This window comes from Lolium rigidum, chromosome 2, assembly GCF_022539505.1.
Source record: "Lolium rigidum isolate FL_2022 chromosome 2, APGP_CSIRO_Lrig_0.1, whole genome shotgun sequence".
Taxonomy (NCBI): Eukaryota; Viridiplantae; Streptophyta; class Magnoliopsida; order Poales; family Poaceae; genus Lolium; species Lolium rigidum.
This window is the reverse complement of record NC_061509.1, coordinates 231680754-231707052: the sequence shown is the minus strand read 5'-3', so window position 1 is coordinate 231707052 and position 26299 is coordinate 231680754. Positions and strand designations below refer to the sequence as shown.

General features: G+C 45.8%; 1 protein-coding gene across 1 annotated transcript; it reads right to left on the bottom strand.

Annotated features, from left to right (window-relative positions):
* Positions 1-20395: 20395 nt before the first annotated feature.
* LOC124690644 lies at positions 20396-23050 on the bottom strand. The gene is made up of 3 exons (XM_047224004.1): positions 21065-23050; positions 20819-20989; positions 20396-20632 (listed from the first exon to the last, which is right to left on the bottom strand). Exons 1-3 carry the CDS (start codon positions 23048-23050, stop codon positions 20396-20398), a joined length of 2394 nt encoding a protein of 797 aa, XP_047079960.1.
* Positions 23051-26299: the final 3249 nt, after the last annotated feature.

The window sequence follows — 26299 nt, the reverse complement described above, 5'->3', positions numbered from 1 at the left end:
AGAAGAAAGATAGAAGAGCAAAAGAGTATATTTCGAGTTATAAATAACTCTACATATACTCCCATCGGGAGAGCAATATAAGTCATCTTTGACTCAATAAAATGTGCCATTCCAATAGCCGAATAAGCACTCGACAATATATTCTCAGAACGCCAAAGTTGCGATCAATTTCTGAATGCCGCAAAACTTTGCGAAGGTAAGACCCCAGATCCGTTACGTGAGGCGTGGCGCCGTCTCGACGTCGGTTTGCTACTTTTATCCGTATCAACGGATACGAAGAAAAATCCTAACGGACGCGTTAGGTACCCGAAAAATATGGCTGGGACTCGACGGAATGGTAAGACCTTAAGCGGCACTGTCGAAGTTTACACCAGTATCCCGAGATCATGTCCGGGGACGTGATTTTGAAGTAGGTTTTTGCGGATTGCCACTAGAGCGAGTTAACTAGTACCGATCCGTCGGATGAACTAGCCCCAATTACCATTATCCCTGCACAATATAGAAATGTATGTGAATAAATATATAAAAGTTTTAAATTGTCGAGTAAAAATAAACAGTGGAGATTTTTCCTGACTCTACGATTCAAGTAAAATCTCGGGGGCTACTGACATAGGCATCCCCAATGGGCCTGCCGAAGATAGTACCCGGGGTTTATTGAAAGCCCACTACCCGAAGAATAAGAAGACTCGGAAGCCCAAGATATTGTTAAGGAAAGCTAGAGTTGTAATAGGAAGTATTATTTGTAATCTTGCGAGAGGAGTTAGAAACCTTCCCGGACTCTGTAACTTGTACAATACGAATCCCTCGGCTCCGCCTCCTATATAAGGGGGAGTCGAGGAACAAAGAAATCATCGAATCATTGTTTCTCAAACCCTAGTTTTCATATTCGTCGAGTACTTTTCGGCTGAAACCTTCGAGATCTACTTGCCCTCTACATCCAACTAAACCCTAGTCTACAATCCGTAGGCATTGACAAGTTAATACCTCGTCACCGGTGACCCTCGCCACAAAGGCCTAGGTCACGGTTCCACTAAGGGATTTTTCTTCGAGGCGGAAACCAGGCCTTACACAAAGCATGGGGCATGCATCCACAACTTAATTGGAGGCTCCCAAGAAATCGCCACCAAGGCCTCAAATCTATCTAGGGTTCCAAGAACTCAAGAGTAACAACTTTCTTGCTTTCACTTCCACGAATCACCGTGGAGAACTCAAACCGATGCACCAAATGCAATGACAAGAACACCACAAAGATGCTCAAGTACTTCTCTCTCAAATTCCAACAAAGCTACAAATGCTATTGGAGGAATAAGAGTGGAAGAACAAATAGGAGGAGGAACACCAAATTTCTCCAACATCTGGATCTAGTGGATTCCCCTCACAAAGAGAGGGATTTGATTGGTGAAGATGTAGATCTAGATCTCCTCTATCTTTCTCTCAAATAGATGCAAGATTCATTGGAGGGAGAGGGACATAGCAAGCTCAAAGAAGGTCAACAATGGAGGCAAAAACGAGCTCAAAATGGTTGGGTAACATTGGAGAAGAAGACCCCCTTAAATAGGGCAAGAGAAATCTGCCTGTTATGCACAAAACTCGGCAAAACTGGAACTTCTGGTCATTTGGTGCGGAACTTCCGCCCCCGGAAGTACCGGCCAACTTCCGGGTGAAGTAGGGCGTCCTCGGAATGCTTAAAGTATACTTTTGCGTGCAGAATCGTCATTTCCGGAAGTTCACCGGAAGTAGGGCGGAAGTTCCGGCCAACTTCCGGCCAAAAAACTACTTCACGGAAACTTGAATAACTTTGCATCCGAACTCCGATTTTGATGATCTTGGGCTCGTTTCGAAGCTAGTAACAAGCTCTACAAGATCATGCAGGGAACCATCATAGTCCAGTAAGGTAGGATAGAAATAAATGATGAAAGGTTTGACCTATCTAAAAAAGACATGCCGGTAAAACCTCCAACCTCGAAAATGTAACAAGTTGCCCGTGCAAAACCATTCTCGATGAAGTAGAGCTTGTCATGAGAATAAGCACAAGCTCTAAAACATCACATGGAAAAGATCCAAATAACGACCAAGAAAGATGATGCAAGGATGCAAAGGTTTGAGCTCTCCGAAGGATACGATCGAGTTACTCACTCGAGAGCCCTCTTGATAGTACGACAACTAAACAATAAACCGGTCTCCAACTACACCATGAGACCGGTGAGAAAGAAACCCTATCAAGAGCAAACCTTAACCTTGTGCATTCCATTTGAGCTTGATGATGACGTTCTTGACCGCAACAAGATGGAATGCCTTTCTTGATTGTGCTTGCTTGATGAAGTCTTGTGGATTGCTCCCCCATAATCCATCATGGGAGAGCTTCTTCTTCGTCACATCTTCTCATATACATGATCACCATATGGATGGCAACAGCTTCAAGCAAAGGACCTCTTCGAGATGGCTCATCTTGAACTTGAACTTCATTTCTTCATTTTTCATCATGTTGATGTCTTCAAGTTAACTTTGAGGGCTCACTTCATCTTCAAGACATACTTGACACTTTATCTTCTTCATTTGCTTCTTATTGCAATCTTGAAGCCAACATATGGTTCAAGCATTGCCTATGGACAACTTCTACAAATTCAAACATTAGTCCATAGGGATTGTCATTAATTACCAAAACCACACATGGGGGCTCCATGCACTTTCAATCTCCCCCATTTTGGTAATTGATGACAATCTCTTTGAGAGGGTTTATATAAGGAATTTAAGTAACAAACAAGTTGAATACATAGAGCAAACTCCCCCATAATATATGCATGTGTGAATGAACTTGAATTTCATTGCATACATTGGCAGTCAAAGCCTAGTGGAGTTTCCTCTAAATATTTAACTATGAAAAGCAACAAGATGCAATGCAAGAAAGGCACATGCTTAAGCACAAAGCAAAGACATAACCAAATTTCCTTAAACCCTCCAAACTTCTCCCCCATTGGCACCAATTGCCGAAATGGGTGAAAAATTTAGAAGGCCAGTATAGTGAGAGTTCCTCCATACCATGTGCATTTCTCACAATTTCAGTGGAATCGAATGCACGTATCCAATGAAGAATATTTGGAAGGAATCACACTATAGAGAGGATCAAAGATTGCAAAAAGATAACAAAGTCAAGAAGCCTGAACAAATGAAGCAAGCAACCAAATGAACCACAAAGAAGATACCAAAATAAATATAGATATTATGATAAGGCCAAGAAGATTGCTCTAAATAATATGAGGAAGCTCCTCAAGGCTTGTGCACAAAAATAGACAACTTAAATTGGAATATGGGTGCACAAACATGGAATCATTAATCCCATAATATCTTTCAAAACAAAAGATACCAGGTGAATCAAACTCTAATGATCACCACAAAATAGTGCCTTAAATAAAATGAGGAAGCTCCCCAAGGTAGATGCATAAATTAAAATGTTGCATTTGAATACAATATGCATAACATGGAATCCTCACTTCCTCATTACCATTTAAAACACAAACAATTGCAATAGATCATATATAGAAAATTATATTTAACAATTGCAACGAACAAATGGTTGAGAAACAAGTAAGATGCACCATAATAAAAGGCTCAACCAAGAGGATATGTGAAAGGCATGACAAAGCAAATTATAAGACTATTACAAGGATGAGCAAATAGCATCATCATAGTCTTCAATGAATTATATAGCTTAGCATGGCCAATCAACATGCAACAAATAAATAAGATATCAAATGGAGATGTATCATCTCTTATGCGTATAAGTTTCACTAAGTGGACAAAATCACGAAGATGTTTATCCACAAAGAAACATGTACACACAAAATAGATACGCAAGAAATATAGCATGATATCCAAGATGAAGTCATGCAATATACCAATAAGAGTTTTTGCTTAATAGAATGGCCAAAGGCTCAATTTTATCTTATTGTACATTCATGAACTTCAACCACAAACATCTAAAATACATCACAAATATCAACAAGGGATAAAAGATAGTTGTGATGCATTGAGAAGGGCAATAAGTATCACAAACGAGGATACCAAAAGAAATAACTAAATTTGCACTTTCATCTATATTGCACACGTGAGAGCCTTGAGGAATTGATATGCAATAAAATTGCTAGATAGACATAGTTGGGATGGATGAATCATGAGCATGATTTAATATAATTCCCAACAAATGCACTCATCTCAAATTACTCACATTCACAATAAAGAGGTTTCATTAAGACTTTTGCAAGAAGCACAACATTTGAAAATCAAGAGATTCATGCCAAGATGCAACCACATGGTTGGATTCTTGAAAAATATGCATGAGAAGATACTTGTTACCGAGATAGCATTGGTGTGGATGTAGTAGATATGTGTTTATTGACCATCCTATCTTGCCTCAAGTTACCATTGAGTCACCACTTCTTCCCAATAGTGAGACAAGCATCCAATGCATATCCATTGTACCTAACACAAAGGTAAGTACAAAATGGTCCCCAAACTAATTGGGTCCAAAGTTGTTAGACACACTACAACATATAGGACAAACTCCACAATACTATGTGCATATAGATATGAAATTGAATTTTATTCACATCTTAGCCAAATTAGGATTTGATGGAGTTTACCCTACATGTTGGATGAATGAAAGTAACACATGCCATAAGATATACATATATTAAATATTCATGCACAATACTTTCAAGAACCAAGGGAAGATACAATTTGGACAAAACACCAAATAAATCAAGAAACAATGGTTGTCCAAATTATATCAAAAAATCAAGTCAACACAAGATTGACTCCAAAGACTTATCTCATTATAAGAAGATAATTAAATCCAAAAACAAAGGAATGAGATAACCAACTCCCAAGAGAGCAAGGTTCCAACAAATAAACCAAACCCTCAACACTTTTTATGATGGCACAAAGTACCAAAAAGAAAATTTATGTCTCCCAAAACCAATTTTTTTATAATGATCAAGAGATGTTAAGCATTCTAACAAATATAGGAGAGCTCCCCGAAGATTAGTGCATTATCTAGGATTTTGCATATGAATACAAAATGCACAAAACTAGGATCATCACGCTACCTATATCTACTAAAATGCTAAGAAAGTTTGAATAGACAAATTAGATCCATAAGATGCAAGGAAGACACATGGGAGTGATACGTCTCCAACGTATCTATAATTTCTTATGTTCCATGCTTGTTTTATGACAATACCTACATGTTTTGTTCACACTTTATGATGATTTTATGCGTTTTCCGGAACTAACCTATTAACGAGATGCCGAAGTGCCAGTTCCTGTTTTCGCTGTTTTTGGTTTCAGAAATCCTAGTAAGGAAATATTCTCGGAATTGGACGAAATCAACGCCCACGATCTTATATTTCAAGGAAGCTTCCAGAGCACCGAAGAGGGGCCAGAGGAGAGCCAGGGGGCCCCACCCCACATGGCGGCGCGACCAAGGGGGGGCCTACTGTGAGGGGGCCCCGTGGCCCGTCCGACTCTTCGCCTATATAAGCCTCCCTGACCTAAATCTTCGATACAAATAAGCCACGATACCAGAAAAACTCCAGGGACGCCGCCGCCATCGCGAAACTCCAAATCGGGGGACAAAAGTTTCTATTCCGGCACCCTACCGGGACGGGGAATTGCCCCGGAGTCATCTCCATCGACACCACCGCCATCTTCATCTCCATCGCTGTCTCCCATGATGAGGAAGGAGTAGTTCTCTCCTGAGGCTAATGGTTGTACCGTAGCTATGTGGTTCATCTCTCTCTCTTATGTGATCTTTATGTGATCATGAGCTTTGTGATCTAGTTGAATATCATCTATGTGCTACTCTAGTGATGTTATTAAAGTACTCTATTCCTCCTCCATGATGTAATGTTGACAGTGTGTGCATCATGTAGTACTTGGCATAAGCTATGATTGTGATCTCTTGTAGATTATGAAGTTAACTATTACTATGATAGTATTGATGCGATCTATTCCCCCTTTCATAGCCTGATGGTGACAGTGTGCATGCTATGTTAGTACTTGGTATAATTGCAATGGTCTATTATGCACTCTAAGGTTACTTAAATATGAACACCGGATGTTGTGGCGCTTGTTAACTCCGGCTTGAGGGAGCTCTTGTAGCCCTACACAATGAATGGTGTTTGTCATCCAACAAGAGAGTGTAGAGAAAGTAGTATTTGTTTATTCAGTTATGTGATCAATGCTGAGAGTGTCCACTAGTGAAAGTATGATCCCTAGGCCTTGTTTCTAAGCATCGAAACTCCGTTTATTTACTGTTCTACTGCATGTTTACTCGCTGCCATCCTTATTTCAGATTGCTATTACCACTCATATTCATCCATATCACTTGTATTTCACTATCTCTTCGCCAAACTAGTGCACCCATACATCTGACAAGTGTATTAGGTGTGTTGGGGACACAAGAGACTTCTTGTATCGTAATTGCAGGGTTGCTTGAGAGGGATATCTTTTACCTCTACCTCCTTGAGTTCGATAAACCTTGGGTGATTCACTTAAGGGAAACTTGCTGCTGTTCTACAAACCTCTGCTCTTGGAGGCCCAACACTGTCTACAGGAATAGAAGCGTGCGTAGACATCAGGGAGTCACAGCACAACAAATTCATGACAATAAATAAGGCAATTTAAAAACAAGAGCCAATGTAAATATGATCAATAAAAATCTACCTCATAATAGATTGCCAATTGTCCTAGGACAAGAGGTATTAGGAAATATTTCCCGGTGGTAGTTTGTAAGTATATGTAAGATCATATTTACAACAAATAAAGCATATGGTAAAAGATAAGATTTAACCATCATGCAAAGAGAGTTTCTTGATAGCTCCAATTAGTCATGCCAACATGCAAAGCAATTAATAGTATTCATACCAACATGCAAAGCAATTAATAGTATGACTTGAAGCACATGGTTTTCCAAAAATGTATTGAGGGAAATGTTGTGAAAAACCATGCCAAGAAAAACTTTCACAAATAAAATCCACAAATATATTAGCAATGAAGCCATTTAAGCAAATTGGTGCTTGTTTGAGCAAACATGCCACATAGGAGAGAGATAATTTACAATATCAATTCTATGTGACACAACCTCAAATGTTCACATTTTTTAGGCTTTTAATATGCACAAGGCTTATTACTCCCCCATTATGTGATAAGGAATTTATTTTCACAAGAGGCAAATAAGATCCAACTAGAGAAATTAATGGACATTAGAATTTGAATTCCCCATGAAGATGGCATACCACATAGAGACTAGATAATCTTGCAATATCAATTCTAAGTGATATTTCTCATGTACACACATTGTTACGATTGTGAAATTACCAAATGAATATCACTCCCCCAAAATGGAATAGTCCATTAATTGCTCAAAAGAGCCATATAAGATACAACAAGATGCAAAGAGGCTCCAACACAAACACAAGTACATGGTGTGCAACCCAACATACATAGACTTGATTTCTCAAGAAAAGCAAGTAGGAAGCACAACATATACAAACACATGCTAGGAACAAAACTAACACATGCAAAGGGGTGAGTGATGTCTACGGGTGCTTCTATTCTTGTAGACAGTGTTGGGCCTCCAAGAGCAGAGGTTTGTAGAACAGCATCAAGTTTCCCTTAAGTGGATGACCCAAGGTTTATCGAACTCAGGGAGGAAGAGGTCAAAGATATCCCTCTCATGCAACCCTCGCAACCACAAAGCAAGAAGTCTCTTGTGTCCCCAACACACCTAATAGGTGCACTAGTTCGGCGAAGAGATAGTGAAATACAAGTGGTATGAATGAATATGAGTAGTAGTAACGGCGCCAGAAAAGTGCTTGCTGGCGTGCAGTTGATGGTAGTAATATTGCAGGAAGTAAAGATGCAGTAAAACAGTAAACAAGAAGCGATAGCAGTATTTAGGAACAAGGCCTAGGGATCATACTTTCACTAGTGGACACTCTCAACATTGATCACATAACAGATAGATGCTAGACTCTACACCCTCTTGTTGGATGATGAACACCACTAACTTTGTAGGATTACACGAACACTCAATGTCGGAGTTAACAAGCTCCACAGTATTCAATGTTCATGTTTAAATAACCTTAGAGTGCATAACAGATCAACATAACCAAACCAAGTACTAACATAACATGCACACTGTCACCTTTACACTACGAAAGGAGGAATAGATCACATCAATACTATCATAGCAATAGTTAACTTCATAATCTACAAGAGATCACAATCATAGCCTACGCCAAGTACTACACGATGCACACACTGTCACCATTACACCGTGCAGGAGGAATAAACTACTTTAATAACATCACTAGAGTAGCACACAGATATATTGTGATACAAAACACATTGCAATCATAAAGAGATATAAATAAGCACTTCACTACGCCATTCATAACAGTGAATAAGTATTCTGTGAAATATAGCCTAAGAGACCCACACGGTGCACACACTGTCACCTTTACACACGTGGGACAAGGAGTTTCCGGAGATCACATAAGTAAAAACCACTTGACTAGCATAATGACATCTAGATTACAAGCATCATCATATGAATCTCAATCATGTAAGGCAGCTCATGAGATTATTGTATTGAAGTACATAGGAGAGAGATGAACCACATAGCTACCGGTACAGCCCCGAGCCTCGATGGAGAACTGCTCCCTCCTCATGGGACAGCAGCGTTGATGGAGATGGCGGTGGTGTCGATGGAGGAGCCTTCCGGGGGCACTTCCCCGTCCCGGCGGCGTGCCGGAACAGAGACTCCTGTCCCCCAGATCTTGGCTTCGCGATGGCGGCGGCTCTGGAAGGTTTCTCGTACCGTGGCTTTTTTCGTCTCGAGGTTTTAGGCCAGGGACCTTTAAATAGGCGAAGAGGCGGAGTTGGAAGGTCGACGAGGCGGTGACACAGTAGGGCGGCGCGGCCAAGGCCTGGGCCGCGCCAGCCTATCATCTGGTGGGCCTGTGGCCCCCCTCTGGCCTCTCTCGGGTGTTCCGGAAGCTTCGAGTGATCCTAAGATGTCGGGCATTGATTTCGTCCGATTCCGAGAATATTTCCTTACTAGGATTTCTGAAACCAAAAACAGCAGAAAACAAGAATCGGCCCTTCGGCATCTCGTCAATAGGTTAGTTCCGGAAAACGCATAAATATGACATAAAGTATGCATAAAACATGTAGATATCATCAATAATGTGGCATGGAACATAAGAAATTATCGATACGTCGGAGACGTATCGGTGAGTAACTTTCAATATAAATTAGTTGAGAACATGTTACTACAAGGAGGAACATTGAATATATGATAGAAGCAAGATAACCAAAAGACTTGGCTTGAGATAATATAAATGATGAAGATCCCTTAATTCTTCATGATGTAGCCAAGTCTCCAATGCCCTCCAACAAGAACCTGTTGATCAAGTTTTGGATTGTTGGTCCCCAACTAAGTTGGGTCCTAAGAGGTTAGTCATAATAGGCTTGGCAACCCAAATGGTTCTTTTCTTGACACCACTTTGAGCACCAACATATTTGCAAACACATTGCCACCCTCATCCTTACGTAGAGAATAAACATCATCAATGGTGATAGATTTGGATGAGGTACCAATAGTGCACAATGAAGAGATGTGGCCCTTCTCACGGCAAATGTAGCACGTTTTTCTCTTCTCCTTCCTCTCACTAGATTTCCCCACAATGGGAGCATTGGCTTAATTCTTCTTGGGAAGAAGCATTTCTTCAACTTGAGGTTGAATATGAGTTTGAGCTTGAGACCGCTTCCCGTTTTGCTTCTTCTTCAAAGGGAAAGATCTAACATGGTGCCCTTCAATATTGCACTTGAAGCAAACAATCTTGGCCGGGTGTTTGACTTGTACTTGGCCCTTCTTCTTGTTGTTGTTCTTGGACTTGTTCTTGTTGTTGGATTTGAATCCAAGTCCACACTTGTCATTGGGGGATTTTTGCACACTCACCATCGTGTCAAGTTTGCATTTCCCTTCATGACTCTTGACCAAGTCGTTCTTCAAAGAAGTGACCTGGGCCTTGAGCTATTTGATTTCCTCTACATGGTTAGTACCAACACAAGTACTAGAGGAAATAGAACCTTCATTGTTAGATCAACAAGGCAAGGAAGATAATTCATCACAAGATTTGGCAATACTATGAGTGGATGAATTACTAGGACTAGCACATGGCAATATAACACTTTGAGTAGTAGTGCTAGTATCCACATGAGGCTCACAAGGTGTTGCCTTTGATATGATAGCCTCATGAGCTAACTTTAGCCTATCTTGGGAGGCTAGGAGATCCTCATGGGATCTAGAAAGCTTTCCATGATTTTCTTCCAATTTCTCATAATTGCTAGTTAGCAATTCAAGTTGAGCCCTTAGCTCAACATTCTCCTTCAAGATAGATGCTTCACAAGAAGTAGAGTTAGTAGCACAAGCATCATCACAAGACATATCAAGAAGAGAGGGTAACATAGCATGCTCTTTTAAATAGGAAGCTTGAAGTTGCACATGGGACTTGGTGAGGATAGAGTGTTCGCTCTTCAAGACCTTGTGGGCCTTGTCTAGATCATCTAGATCCTTAACAAGTTTATCATGACCAACACCAACTTTGGAATTTTCATTTTTAAGCATTTTTACTTGAGCTTTAGCATGGTCTCTTTCCTTAGTGAGTTTAGAAAATATTTCATTTTGAGGCACCTCAAGGGTTTCAAGTTGCTCCTCAAGAGAGGCTACGATCTCTTGTTCTTCTTCAAGATCATTCTTTAGGGATGCTACATCATTGGCATACTCTCGTTCAAGAGCACCCATTTTATCAATGGTACTCTCATGCATCCAAATAAGTTTTTGGTTCTCAATAGCGGTAGTCAAGATTTCAAAGAAGTGAGACCTAGTAATTTTATCTTTGCAAAGAACCTTGAATACACTCTTACCCTTATCTCGTAGAGAGACAACCCAATCCTTTTCTTCATACTCATCCTCATCCTTATCACCACAAGAGATATTAGGTTCCATGGTGGGAGATACCGTGGAACCCTTGGCCATAAGGCATATATGAGAACCGTGAGATAAAGATTAGGAGTTACTTGAGGCTCCTTTCAAGATCTTGTCTTGACCAATATAATCTTTGGTTTCCTCTACATTATTAGTCACACAACAACTAGAGGAAATAGCAGCATTTTTATCATGGCCATAATACAAAGCAAGCATATCATCATTAGATTTATTCAAGCAACTTACACATGATATGCAAGGACTATCAACACAAGCATGTAAATCATTTCTAGTGCTAGATGTGTTTAAGTCCAAAGATGAATCATTGCAATGAGATATAGATGAAGGATCATCAATAGTAAGCTCAATACCAACATTGCAATTTCCATCACCACTCACCATATCATTACCTTGTGTCTTGCCACACATTGGTGAAGTGGATGAAGATGAGAACTCATCACGGCCGGAAGTGGAAGCAATGCAATCATCCTTAATAATATTGGACACATCATATTTATCTTGAATCTTTGTCCATAACTCATGAGCGCTCCAAAAAGGAAAGTATGGAAAAAGACCTACATCTCTCAAAGCATTCATAAGCACATTAGAAGCTTGAGAATTGAGATATAAATTTTTCTCATCCTCTAAAGATAAATTTTGCGAATCCATAGGAGGATAAAAACCTATATCTAAAATTTTCTCCATATGAGGGTCAATGTCCCGAAAATGAGTAAGCATGCAAATTTTCCAAACATCATAATTTGTGCCATCAAATATAAACAAATCATTGTGTGCTAAACCCCTAACCGACATCTTTACTATCAAGGCGGTGAAGCCTAAGAATGAGAGACCTTGCTCTGATACCAATTGAAAGGACACGGATGTCGCCTAGAGGGGGGGTGAATTAGGCGATTTAAACTTTTACGAGATGGGCTTAACAAATGCGGAATAAAACTAGCGTTTACTTTGTCAAACCCAAAGTCTATATACTATGGTTCACCTATGTGCACCAACAACTTATGCTAAGCAATAAAAACAACTATTTGATAGCAAGATATATAACTTCAAGCACGATGGATATCACAAGGTAAAGTGCATAAGTAAAGAGCTCGGGTATAGAGATAATCGAGGCACGCAAGAGACGAAGATTTATCCCGAAGTTCACACTCTTGCAAGTGCTAATCTCCGTTGGAGAGGTGCGGTGGCTTAGTGCTCCCGAACGCCACAAGAGGCTCACCTTGAGGTGTGGTTGCTTGATGCACACCAACGCCACAAAGGCCTCACCCCAAGATGTGGTACTCACACCACACACCGAACGCCATGAAGGCGCCTCACCTTATTCTCCGGTGACCCTCGCCACAAAGGCCTAGGTCACGGTTCCACTAAGGGATTTCCTTCGAGGCGGAAACCGGGCCTTACACAAAGCTTGGGGCACACATCCACAACTTAATTGGAGGCTCCCAAGAAATCGCCACAAAGGCCTCAAATCCGTCTAGGGTTCCAAGAACCCAAGAGTAACAACTTTCTTACTTTCACTTTCACGAATCACTGTGGAGAACTCAAACCGATGCACCAAATGCAATGGCAAGAACATCACAAAGATGCTCAAGTACTTCTCTCTCAAATTCCAACAAAGCTACAAAATCTATTGGGGGAATAAGAGAGGAAGAACAAATAGGAGGAGGAACACCAAATTTCTCCAAGATCTAGATCTAGTGGATTCCCCTCACAAAGAGAGGGATTTGATTGGTGAAGATGTAGATCTAGATCTCCTCTATCTTTCTCTCAAATAGATGCAAGATTCATTGGAGGGAGGGGAGATAGCAAGCTCAAAGAAGGTCAACAATGGAGCCAAAAACAAGCTCAAAATGGTTGGGTAACATTGGGGAAGAAGACCCCCTTAAATAGGGCAAGAGAAATCTGCCTGTCATGCACAAAACTTGTCAAAACCGGAACTTCTGGTCATTTGGGGCGGAACTTCCGCCCCCGTAAGTACCGGCCAACTTCCGGTTGAAGTAGGGCGTCCTCGGAATGCTTACAGTATACTTTTGTGTGCAGAATCGTCATTTACGGAAGTTCACCGGAAGTAGGGCGGAAGTTCCGGCCACCGGAACTTCCGGCCAACTTCCGGCCAAAAAACTACTTCACGGAAACTTGAATAACTTTTGCATCCGGACTCCGATTTTGATGATCTTGGGCTCGTTTCGAAGCTAGTAACAAGCTCTACAAGATCATGCAGGGAACCATCATAGTCCAGTAAGGTAGGATAGAAATAAATGATGAAAGGTTTGACCTATCTAAAAAAGATATGCCAGTAAAACCTCCAACCTCGAAAATGCAACAAGTTGCCCGTGCAAAACCATTCTCGATGAACTAGAGCTTATCATGAGAATAAGCACAAGCTCTAAAACATCACATGGATAAGATCCAAATAAAAACCAAGAAAGATGATGCAATGATGCAAAGGTTTGAGCTCTCCGAAGGATACGATCGAGTTACTCACTCGAGAGCCCTCTTGATAGTACGACAACTAAACAATAAACCGGTCTCCAACTACACCATGAGACCGGTGAGAAAGAAACTCTATCAAGAGCAAACCTTAACCTTGCGCATTCCATTTGAGCTTGATGATGACGTTCTTGACCGCAACAAGATGGAATGCCATTCTTGATTGTGCTTGCTTGATGAAGTCTTGTGGATTGCTCCCCCATAATCCATCATGGGAGAGCTTCTTCTTCGTCACATCTTCTCATATCCATGATCACCATATGGATGGAAAGCTTCAAGCAAAGGATCTCTTCGAGATGGCTCATCTTGAACTTGCACTTCATTTCTTCATTTTTCATCATGTTGATGTCTTCAAGTTAACTTTGAGGGCTCACTTCATCTTCAAGACATACTTGACACTTTATCTTCTTCATTTGCTTCTTATTGCAATCTTGAAGCCAACATATGGTTCAAACATTGCCTATGGACAACTTCTTCAAATATAAATCAATGCAAACATTAGTCCATAGGGATTGTCATTAATTACCAAAACCACACATGGGGGCTCCATGCACTTTCAGATATCCCTGGCTAATTGCCTTGTGCAATCCTTGCCTGTGCAAGTGACAGTGATGTAGGCTGGGTGCTGCTGTGCCACTCTTTTGTTGCTTGATTCAGTGGTACATCCATTCTTTGATGTGCTTCTGGATACAATGATAAAAGGTGGATTATGTGTTGTATTATTATGTGTTGTTGCTTGCAGTTGCTATTGTTTATGCTGGTGACCTTGGATGATCATGTGATCACCAGATGCTTACTGTATTCATATACTTTTTGTTTATATGATGCTCTGCTTATCTCTGAAGCTCCTCACCAAGTGCTGGTGGTTGCTGTTGCTTGTAAAAGCATGGTTGTGGCTTGGTGGTCTGTCCGATGCTCCTGGTAGCATATGTGTAGACTTCTGTGGTTGCTTGTGCTTGTCAGTGAAGCTTTGCTTCCTATTTCTGACAAAAAGGAATGAACTGCTTGATGCAGTGATGATTTTCTATGCATCTATGCAAGTTTTGGATGGAAACCAACACTTGTTGGCACCTCCACTTGTGATTGAACTCTCAGGAGTAATTAATGATAAGTCTTTCTGGCTGGCTTGTGTGTGCGTTGCTTGGTAGCTGTTGTGACCCTATCAGTGTAGTGCTTGCTAGTTATGGTTGCTCCCACCCTTTGGATGCTTCTGTGCAATACTACTAGTGGTCATTCATTTGATTCCAGTATATATTTGATGTTGAAATCTTATAGACATAGAAATGTCTATCTATCTGATGGTTTAGCTAGTTGTATGTTGTTAGGTGAGTTTGGTTAGGCTAGCTCTAGATCGAATCCATGATGGATTCTTTTGGTTGACTCAGTGGTGATTCACTTGGTTTAACCAGTATCCTCTGGGATTTATCTTACTGGCCTCTCCCTTATTTTGCCAACATCATATGGTCTAGTACCAAATGATGATACAAACAGGGTAGCCCTACCCTATGCCCTGAGTGTGTTATGCACATGCTTTGTATTATGAGCAAAATCATTGCTTGTTCATGAATTTGTGGTATACCTCACTCCAACTCCTAGATATTTGTTGTTGTAGAGGTTTTGCTTCTGCTCATGTGATGTTGGTGTTGTGCTTGCCCTTCTCCTCCTCTGGCTTGTGATCAACTGTGAGCTTGCTACTCCATTTCTTGATCAACAATTATCTGTTCTTGGTGGAACAGATACTGGATGATTATGCTACTCTGGTGTTCTTGTTATTCTTGTTGTTCTTACCCTTCTGGTGTTTGTGTCGAGGAGCATTAGGGTTTGTGGCTGAAAAGCCTTTATACCCCCTGGTGCTATGCTCGTTGGTCGACAGCCAGGCTTTTTGGTTCGGTGACAGCCAAAACTGTTGTGTGTTGGTGGCCATGCAAGCATCCCTATGAGCTGTGTGCTTCACAGGTTGAAACTTGTGCCCTTGGAATGGATCAGCTTGGCTTGTGCAATCTTATCCCCCTATTTTCCATTTTATAATAATCTGCCAAGTGGCTTTGCCACTTGGTATAATGTGGTGATTTGTGTTTCTTGTCTTGCAGATTTGTGTTATAGGTTCTTGTAATTTTCCCTTTTGTATTTATTCCTTTTGTATTTTATTTGATTTATTGTAATATTCATAAGAATATTGTAAATAACAATGTAATGTGTGTAATGATTAATAAAGCTCAATATTTCTCTAATGAGCTTATTGTGATGTATTTACATTCCTTTCTTATTTGTATTATCCAATTATAATATTATTATTTGAATTATTAATTGTCTTTATATTTTATGTGTTGTTTGAGTTTGAATTTCACTTCAAACTCATTTCAAATTCAACCACTCAATTGTAAGTGTGAAATTCAAATGTTCCCCCTCATTTCAAAACCTAATTCAAAAGAGATCATGTCCAAGTTTATCGCACTCTCGAAATCCTAATTATGTCTGGTGTCGAGAGAGAAACTTGTTCCCTCTTAGATTTTATGCAATTAAACGCGAAATTTTCCCCTGTTTTGTGATGCAATGCACATCCCTTTTCTAATTCTACCCCGCAAATATCTCAAATCCTGGGATATTACAACGGTGGAGCTTGGGTCTAGTTGTTCGGCTGGAGCAGACGTCGGCGCGTTCCCGGCTGTCTTCTCCTCAACCTCGCTGCCTTAGGTGTCTTCTCGGTGTCGTGCTGTGGTCTAGGCGTCTCTAGCTGTGTTTTCGGTTTATATATCCTTGGTTTGCTTGTTGCCTGCTTTGTAAGCTGTATGTAAGCATTCTTGTATTTGTCGTTCTATAGCTTTATTAATTTAAAGCTGGGCCAAAACCTTATGTTTTAAAAAAACTTGTATTCCATTATTATCGTATAAACTTTGGAAGAACAGCTTATAAAAGAAATATGATCGCAGGACCTAAACACAGGATTTACATGTGTTAGTTTATAGTGAAGGATTTCTGTGGGTATGTATCTGTCGAGAAGAATCAAAATTAAAATCATGCAACCCAATCAGGTGGTCAAGTTCAGATCAGTAATGCATGATATTTTTTTCCGAGGGTACGTTCTTCAGAGGTTTGAGTACAAGAACGGCACCACTTGCTACAAGCAACGAGGGTAATCCCACGCAGCACCTGCTACAGATCAAACAACCACAACACAAAGCACCTGTCCTAAGCAAAGAACCAAGCCACGTCTCGACCGACGCTAAGCACCTCCGTAGATGAACAACTCCGAAAAAGCCTTCCTTATCGACGCACCATCCGAAGGAGATCAATAGCGGGGCTTGGTCGGACCCAAGGAGCCGTCCTCAAGAACATGCCAGCAATGGCGTGCATAGCGCCCTGGAGATCTGCCGTGGACCGTTGCGCCACCGGATTAAAGCCGCAAGGGACCTCTGCATCGTGTCTTCACGCACGAAGCTCCCAACAGAGTCACGACGTCGACGTGGCCACCATCGTGCCGATCTGCACCGGATCGAGGCTTTCGCCCGAAGACAACCAAACTCCCGCAGGGTAGGGAGATGCCGACACTCCACGGTGACGCCTCCAAGGAGGGGAACGACGCCCACGGGCGCCGTCGCCACCGGCCAGACCCAAGCCGGGCAAGACTTTCGTCTGAGTCATCGACCATCTTCGAAAACCCAGAGCATGGGCAGAGCGCCCTTGGGCCTCGCACCGCTGCCGCCACAGCACATCAACGATGAAGTCGCAAAAAACTGCAAACCACTCCGACACACCCCGCAAAGCCGAGGATCCGGTCAACCTCCATTTCCACCGCCAGCCCAGCCAGGCACCGCAGCCTCCACACTCCCCTCCAGCCGGAGCAACGCTGCCCGCGGTGGACCTTGCCCACTCCAGGCGCCCACCCACGTCCAGCTCGCCCCGGCCCAGCAGGCCTAGATCGGGCCCGCACTCCAGCCTCCACTCTCCGCCGTCGGGCAACGCTGACTGTGCCGGACTCGAGACGGTGGACCTCTGCTCGCCGAGGCTCCCCCCGGCCGAGCTTCTCCGCGCCACCACCTCCCGCACCGGCCGCGCCCAGAGTCTCCCGACGGTGCCCCCGCTCCGCTCCGCCGCCAACTTCCGCTGCAGGCCTCGCCGGCCTCCGCCATGGTGCCACGCCGCCACCCCTCCCCGGACCTCCGCCGTGCGCCGTAGAGCCCGTGAAGCCCCCTCGCCGCCGACCGCACTCGCCCGCCGCGCCGCCCATGGCGTACCGCCTCCGCACGTAGGGGACCTGCCGGGGCGCGCCCGCCCGCGCCCGCCGTCTTCGACGGCCAGGCGTGGCCGCCACCGCCAGCCCTGGCGGCGGCAGCGGCCGGAGGAGTGGATCCCGGCGGAGGCTCTAGGGTTAGGTGGGGGCGCCTCCGGAGTCGCCCGTGCATGGCGACCCGGGAGGGGGTTTGCGAGACCCAACTTTCTGGATTCTCCTACTAGTTGGATGTAATGCATGATATTGAAAAGGGTCGTGCTGAGCGTCCCCCGGGGGATCCGATCCCCCGGGTCTCCGGCCGTCCGATCTGGCCATCGTAACCGTTACAACCTGGGTCAAACTTCCCCGCAAGTAACAAAAATGAAATACGCAACACACGAGTAGGAACTGATAGTGACGTCCTCGCATGATTCCCGCAGACTGCATCGACAACACCGCCACCGATGGTCCTCCGTCGTTGCATCGCCGGAAGCCCGGAGAGCCCCATAGTCGCGTCACCGGAGAACCCTGTCGCGGCGTTGCCGGAGAATCCGCTGTTGGGTCGCCGGTGCAGCAGCCCTCCTCGCCAGTGCTCTGCCTCCCCCATGCTCACCTTCCTCCGGGGGATCGCGCGCTGGCAACGCCGGTGTGCACGCATGTGGGAGGCAGAGTGCTGGCGAGGAGAGCTGCTGCACCGGCGACCCAACAGCGGATTCTCCGGCAACGCCGCGACAGGGTTCTCCGACGACGCGACTATGGGGCTCTCCGGGCCTTCGGCGATGCAACAACGGAGGACCATCGGTGGCGGTGTTGTTGATGCAGTCTGCGGGAATCATGCGAGGACGTCACTATCAGTTCCTACTCGTGGGTTGCGTATTTTGTTTTTGTTACTTACGGGGAAGGTTGACCCAGGCTGTAACGGTTACGATGGCCAGATCGGACGGCCGGCGACCCGGGGGATCGGATCCCCCGGGGGACGCTCAGCACGGCCCATCTTGGAAGGGTGTCACAGTCAGTCAGTAGCTGGTTCCAAATTTTTTTTAAACATAAGGCTCGAAAGCCCGACTTTGAATTAACAAAGCCATCAATCGGCCAGGCGTACAATGGTAGCAACAACAGATAAGAAAAAATAGCGAAATGCTGGGGTTACCAGCTTACGATACACCAAAAGGAGCAACAAAGAAGAAGAAGAGAAACAAGCTACAAAACACTAGCTAACTAGGCAGAGAGCTTGATTTCGTCGATGGAAGCGTCGTCTTCTGTTGCAAGGGCACGGCGCCGAGAACTGCCCAGAACTAACAGATCTCCCCTGCTTGCAAAGCGCACCCATGACCGCCAGAGCGTGGTTATCTTCCTATCTCGAGATACTAAAGAGGGAGGGCTTGATGGAGACGACGCCTCCAAGGAGGAGAGCGGCGCCCAAGGGCGTCGCCATCACCCGCACCGGCCAAGGCCTTGCCGGGCTTTCGCCCTAGCCCAACCACCACCTCTCAAGACGCAGCCTTGACACTTATCCTACGACACATAGCTCCCACGGCGTAAGGAAGAAACCACCGGCATCGCCTGAGGCATGACGCCAGCCTAGGAAACCACCCCTGGGTATCTAGGAGGCCGCCCAAACCAGACCGAACACCGTGTATATGTAGCCACGGAGACAATGGCAGCGACAAGCACAAAGAAGGTGGAGAGGGTGTGCCTAAAGCCAATGAAGAGAACTTTGCGCCGTCGGATAAGCGCGCAAGTTAAGCATGGCAGCGTGATCCAACTACGAAAAAGGAGGGACATTTGGTGACGCCTCCAAGAAGGGACACGGCGTCGAGGACGTCGTCGTCACCCGCAGCGGCCAAGGCCTTGCACAGCTTTCGCCGATGTCCACCCCGAACCCGAGGCCGGCCACCACCATGAGACCGCAGATTGGGAAACAGAGCTGGCACCGCCGGCAACACTACACCAGACTTGCCAGCCCAGGGGACGCAGTGACCTAGACCCCGGGTCAACTACGCCAAGCTCAACGCCGACACCAGCCGCGCACCGCTAGAATTGCCGGAGCAACCATAGCGTGTACAACCCGTCCATGCCGCCTCGGAGCAGCCCCTGCCATCCATGGCAAAGCACAGCGCCCCGCCAAGCATATGGCGAGGCGGCGACAAGAGCCGGATGCTAACACCGCCACCACCGCATCACCCGCGCGCGACCGCGGCTGGCAACCAGCAAGCGCCACCCACCCCTGGAGCGGCGTCGCACGACTGCCCGGAGCCCCTGCCCCGGCAGCCAAGACACAGCCCCAACTGTGCCTGAGGCGGCACGGACCCAACCGTGCCGCCAGCCTGATTCCACCAACGCCGGGACCAGCAGCTTATCCCGAGCAAATCCAGGCCCGACACCCACCACCACGACGGGAGGACGGCGCCAGATCTGCAGGGATCGGCGGCTACGGTCGATTCCGGCCAGATACGATGCAGGGGCCCGTCACCACGACGGGGCGGCGCCGGAGCTGCACCGGGAGCCCGCAGCAGGCCAGGGCCACCGGAGACGACGTGGAGGAGCGGCGAGGGGCCCCCGCGCTGCGCTGACCTCCATCCTGCAGCGAGGAGGGCCACGAGACCAGATCCCCGCCGCCCCCATCACGGGCGCAGCACGGCCTTTGCCGGCGGTGGCCTCCAGGGGCGACGAGGCGGGGAGGGAGGGGAGGGGGGTGGCGGCACTGGGGAGGCTAGGGTTCGCCCCCTGCGTCGCCTGGAGGGGATGACGCGAGGGCGTTTTAATTTCTCCGCTGGTTCCAAATTCAGGATGTCTCCTGAAACTTGGAAGATCGCTTCTATTTTCACTTCAGTGCCCCGTAATCGAATTGGCTTATTAGCCTGCTCAGACATCAGACAGAGTTAAATTGCACCTTTGAACCACCACTACTGCACATCGATCAGTAGTACTAACTGTTAAGGAGAATAAAAACAATTTGTTTACAGCCCAGAATTTTTTTCACGTGAATAAGAAGAGTAGATCCTTTCTAGCATATCGCGTTCAGCCCGTGCTCTGTAATGAGCCACATATGGCGACGAGACGAACTGGTCGCAGTAATCCTCGAGCTTGGAGCAGCCGTGATGGCGTGCCAGCCTTAGCGTGCTCCGTGCGCTCTCTTTCTTGATGGACTCCGCTAGCAAGGTCTCGCATTTGGCCTTCATCGTGTCCAGACTGAACCTGCACGCCGCGGCCATTATGTCTCCGACAATCAACACGCCGCCGTCCTCGGCGAAACTACCAGCAAGGGCTAGCTCTTGCATAGCAAAGGATATGTCCTCGGCGATGCTGCTAGTGGAAATAAGTGCCAAGTCTTCCATAGGAGGAAGCTCGCCGGTGTAGATGAAGTGCAGCACGGCTTCAAAGACCGCAGACTTCATATCGTCCACCGGTACGACGGCTTCCATGTTGGCCACCCCCACAACCATCTCGTATAGGACGGGAGACCTTGCGGCGATCAGGAGCTTGTGCGCGCGAATCTCTCTGTTTTCGACAAGGAATGTAACGTCCGAGCCCTTCTGGCTCGCTAGCAGCTCCTTGAGGTGCCTAGCAATGTCGGGTGTCGGCGCAAGCGTCATGTCTCCGACGCCGGATGAGGCGGTACCAGTAGCAACGCAGCAGGTCTTGTTGGTGACTATAATGTTGCAGTGTAAGGTTAGAGAGCCATCATGTGCTAGGTAATGCTGCTCTGCGTATTTCGTGTCCGTGAAGTCATACCCCTTTGATGGTGCTTTCCTCGTAAATATGGTTTGACGTTCTCCTTGGGTTGGCGCAGATTTTCCGTCAGGGTCGCTCATTCTGAAACAGAAATACGCCCTGACACCGGCAATTCCCGGATCAGTTAACAGGTGAGCGAACACGCAGATACGCCCTTCAGTCCGTAATCCTGGGTCTACCACTAGCTTCCAGTCACAACCATCTACCTGGAAAGTGTTGGAGTATATTGTCCTACCAACACCATGTTGGCTACTAAAGTTGGGAATCCTCATCTCGTGTGTGCCGCTCACCACCTTCGACGTGTTATAAGTTGAAACGCTCATCTTCTTTGCCCGTCGGGGGTTGCTGGCGATATCCAAGGAGGAGGAGCTGCCGGCTAATTTACGCGTGCCTACTTTGTTCATGGCCTCGACTACCAAGGATTTGCAGCTCTCTTCCAGCTGCTTGTACTCATCTGTTGCTCTGACAGCCGCCTCGGACGCCAGGTACTCAATGCAAGAGGCCTCCAGTTGCCGACAGTTGTACCGACCATGTGCCACCAACAAGGTCGGCACGACAGAAGCGGCATCCATGCTTTCATACAACACCTCTTCGCACATGAGCCTGAGCTTCTCCAGGTCGTAGCGATCCGCGGCCGCGAGCAGGTCGCACGCCATGGCCACGCGACGCTTCGCTGCACACTTGTCTTTGCAAGCACGCTGGCTTCCCGATGCTTCCCTATCGTCCGTCTTTGCCTTGATGGGAAGCCTGTCGGTGTAGATGAAGCGGATCATGGCCCTGAAGGTAGACGCGCGCATGTCGTCGACCCTGACACGGCGCGTGGTGCTCTCTCTCATGTCGCCCATGAGCTCGGCGGCAAACACAGGCGACCGCATGGCGAGCACGAGCCTGTGCGCCTGGATCTCGGTCTGCTCCACCACGAACGTCACGTCGGGCAACATGCATGTATGCCTGCTCCTGTCGGACTCTGACTTTAACTCCGGCTCAGACGGAAGAAAAAGAAGCTTCTGGACATCGTCAGCGATGGTAGAGTTATCCTCCTCCCCATGGAGGACATCGAGGGTGCAGACAATGGTGAGCCGGTCGTCCTGTACGTAGCGGCTCTCATTGCCACGGAACTCGTCCGGCACCGACAACTTCCAGCTCCTGCTGCCGGTCTGGGACAAGTGGCCATCCTCGCCGGACCAGATGGTGAAGGTGTGCGCTTCCTCGTTGTGCCACTCGGCGGCCGGGAGCTGGCCGAGGGGGTCCTCGATCCTAAGGCCGGCCTTGGCAACGACGAAGTCCTGGGTGATGTAGGGCGTGAGCAGCTCGAGGAAGACGGAGGCGAGGTGCCCTTCTGTGTCGAAGCTGCAGTCGAGGGCCCAGGTGTGGCCGCCGACCTGGAAGGCGCCGGAGAGGATGGAGTAGTGGGTCTCGCCGGCCGTGCTGTAGCCGACGACGCGGAACTCGTGCTCGCCCCGGACGAACGACGACGCCGGAGGCGGCGTGGGCGTGGGCGTGGCGGCCGGCCGTCCCTTCTTCCATGGGCAACGGCGAGTCATCGATCGATGATGCTGGTGGCTGGAAGCGCTCAGGACGAAATCGAAACACGTACTCTAGCTTGCATATAAGATCGACTCTCAAACGACCTACCACCGTGTATTATGCATATAGGCGTGGTATCAGTTCGAAACCGTATGCGTATCACGCATCAGGCTAGATCGGAGACGGAAGCTTTCACGATCCGATCCGATACGATCCGCTCGTGGGCGTAGTTTGTTGAAATTACGCTATCGCCAACTTGATCGATCTATCGATGTATAGACTAAAGTTGTTTTTTTTTTCGAAAAAAGAGGCGCTTTATTGATTAACTCACAAAACTACAAAAAGTTCGCCGGATACTATCCGAAACAGAGTGGAAAACACAAGCATAATCAGCTAACAAACTTAACTTAGATTTCTCTTCACCCGAGAAAGATGCCGACAAGAAGTGCTGCACCAAAACCTTGATATCAGCCACCAAAATACCAACACCGGACCTATCTTTTGTAGAGGAGGATAGACGTTGCACCAACGATAAGTAAAAAAAAAATGAATTAGTGCTAGGAGGAACTAGACACTAAATGATATAGTAGAAGCGGAACCTCGGCGTGAGAATTCCTAACAGGATTCGAACTTTGGTCGTTGGGGTGCACCACTGCGACCCCAACCACTGGGCTATGCCCACGTCCTCGCACTAACGATAAGTAGTCGGATGCAAAAACCGCTCGATCAAACCTTTCCTCTTTAGCCAAAATAACAGCACGACGAAGGGCCAACGCCTCGGTATACTCAGGCTGAGAGATCCAGTTCAGATAGACCAAAGTTGTTGAGATTTCTCACGCAGAGGAGGTAATTTTGGCCGATGATTGACCCGTCTGGGTTCTTCTCTTTATATATCGATCATAACTTAGGAGTGGTGTTTTGGAACATGGGAGCATATGCTCCCTATATTTTGAAATGCATCTTAGACATATTTTAAATTTCAAAATAATAGAAACAAAAAATTCGCATGTACATCTTCACGTGCTAAGCGCTCACAAAGTCGTTTCATAAAAAATAAACTTATCATGTGACGTGTGTAAAAAAGACAAAATTCAGTGCTAAAAACAATACTTTGCACAGGATAAGTTTTCTCTTTTTTACATAGGCCACAAAAAATATTATTTTTTCGTGAAACTTGACGCACACACATATATTATGAAGATGTACATGTAGAATTTTTTTTCAAAATTTTTTCACACTTCAAAATATGTTTTCTTGATAGAGGGAGCATACGCACCCGGGAGCCGAATTGAATTTCCGTCATAACTTACATCAATATTTCTTACGGGCATTCTACATGGCACAGTGGAAGAGCAACCTGATCAGTGCTCCGAAATTATTGAGATTAAGGGGGAATGTATGTTAGAAAACTTATATCCCTAATTAACCGCACGCACATGTATGGTAGTTGAGGATCTCTAAGATATATGCCTATATATTGATCATAACCACACCGCTTCATTATTTTTTGTGCCTTAACTTTTGATAAATGTGTTTTACACAAGGAAAAACACATCTGGCTTTGTTTGCTTATGGACATCCATAAGCACACAAACTAGGTTCGGTAAGATTGCCCTGTGTGGCGACTAACCCGTGTGTTCTTCTCCTTCCTCGACACTATTCACAGTTCCCATCGTCGGCCTCCCCCCCGCCTCCGGCGTCCATGGTGACCGGTGGCGAGGGAGGGGGTCTGGCCTATTTTACTTTTAGGTTTTCTCCTTCTTAGGTCTCCCCAGGAAAATAAAAAGGCGGATGGATCTGGATCTAGATCCACATCAGTCTTTCTTCGATCTCCTCTTCCTCAAGTTCTTGGTGGCTGTGAGGCGGAGGGTTGGAGGTGGGTTCGCGGTGGTTCTTATGCCAGCACCTCTTGGCCTAATCCATGGCGGAGCGTTGCTTTGGCGACGGTCGCTCCCACGACACCCCCCCCTTTCCCTTTCTTTAAATAAAGTGGCTTTTCTATTGTGGACCATTCAATATGGGCTTGCCTGAAGATCCTCATGGAGGTGCAACAGATGGGTTCTCGGCTGCTTCTAGAGCGGCAGCTGGCCGGGCAGGACCTCATCTTCTTCCTCAACAAGCTAAGAGAGCTCCAGGTGTGTACAGGGTCTGACAGTCTTCTTGCATGCCAGTATCGCGTGCGTGTTGAAGCTATTCATATTCAAGCCTATGTCAAGGAAATTTTGTGCACCTTCTGGTTTATCATGGAATCAGGTGCCGGAATGCACCATTCATCATCTCCCTCATTAATTTCAAGGTGGCTTGCTTGTCCACGGGCAGCCAAAGCGCAAGTTCTTAAAAGTGAGCATGGTGCTGCAGGTTTGGAATCTGCACATGAGGATTAGGGATTCTTTTCCTAATCGTTGTTTTTCAATTCAATTTTGATGTGAATGCGTGCCAGTGTGAGGATGAAGATGATTTTGCCCAAAATATGGTCTTTTGGTCAGAGGCCTTTGGGTGGGGTAGCAATGGCTCTGAGCTTCTTATCGATTTGTCACCTGAAGTCGCCACCAGCCTACTGTTGATTCCAACTATTGGTATATTAAGTTAAGCCTTTACTATATGTTGCCTTTGGAGATACTGAATCTTTTCTTCCGACCAAAGAATCTTGCTGCTCTAGGTTTGAAATATCAGAATTGGAATAGTATTCATAGAGTGAGCTTATGGAGCCAGGCTAATATAATAGCCAAATAATTTAGACATCAGTTATGCTCACACACAACAAAGGATATTGGTGGGCAACAAAGATCTTGGATTTCCCTCTCTTCTTGCAAGGCATCAACTCTGGCAATCCTATACGGGTGCAGGATATTTTCTTGAGTTCAAAAGGCATAATGTTTTGGCAAGCAGATGATCAGCGTGTAGAAGATGATATCCTTCCGCTGTTCGGGTTGTGTCACCAGAGATGGATGACAACACCTCTGTCGTTGATCCCCAGATTCAACGGTGGGGACCTACTGAGATTGAGCTCAATCGGTGATGGTTCCTCGAAATCTATAGCTCAATTCTCCTCAACCTCAAGTGCATACGCCGGATAGACTTCCGGGAGAGCCACCCGCAGGCATCAACCGGTATGGAGTACAATGAAGGCCCTTGAAGATTGCAGATGCAACAATATCGAGTTCGTGTTGTCGGTGGATGAACGACCGCTGTTTGGTTTCATAGGCATTCTTTGGTATCAACTACATGTGTTTAGATCATCTTTCTTTCATATTTTGCGTTTAGGC

Bases quoted from the DNA above. Each gene is read 5' to 3' on its own strand.
- LOC124690644 (XM_047224004.1), bottom strand. From the start codon at position 23,050: ATGACTCGCCGTTGCCCATGGAAGAAGGGACGGCCGGCCGCCACGCCC. The intron at 20,990-21,064 runs ATATCCTTTGCT...ATTGTCGGAGAC, and splicing joins CTAGCAGCATCGCCGAGGAC to ATAATGGCCGCGGCGTGCAG. The intron at 20,633-20,818 runs GTGGCTCATTAC...ATGTCTGAGCAG, and splicing joins AGTTCGTCTCGTCGCCATAT to GCTAATAAGCCAATTCGATT.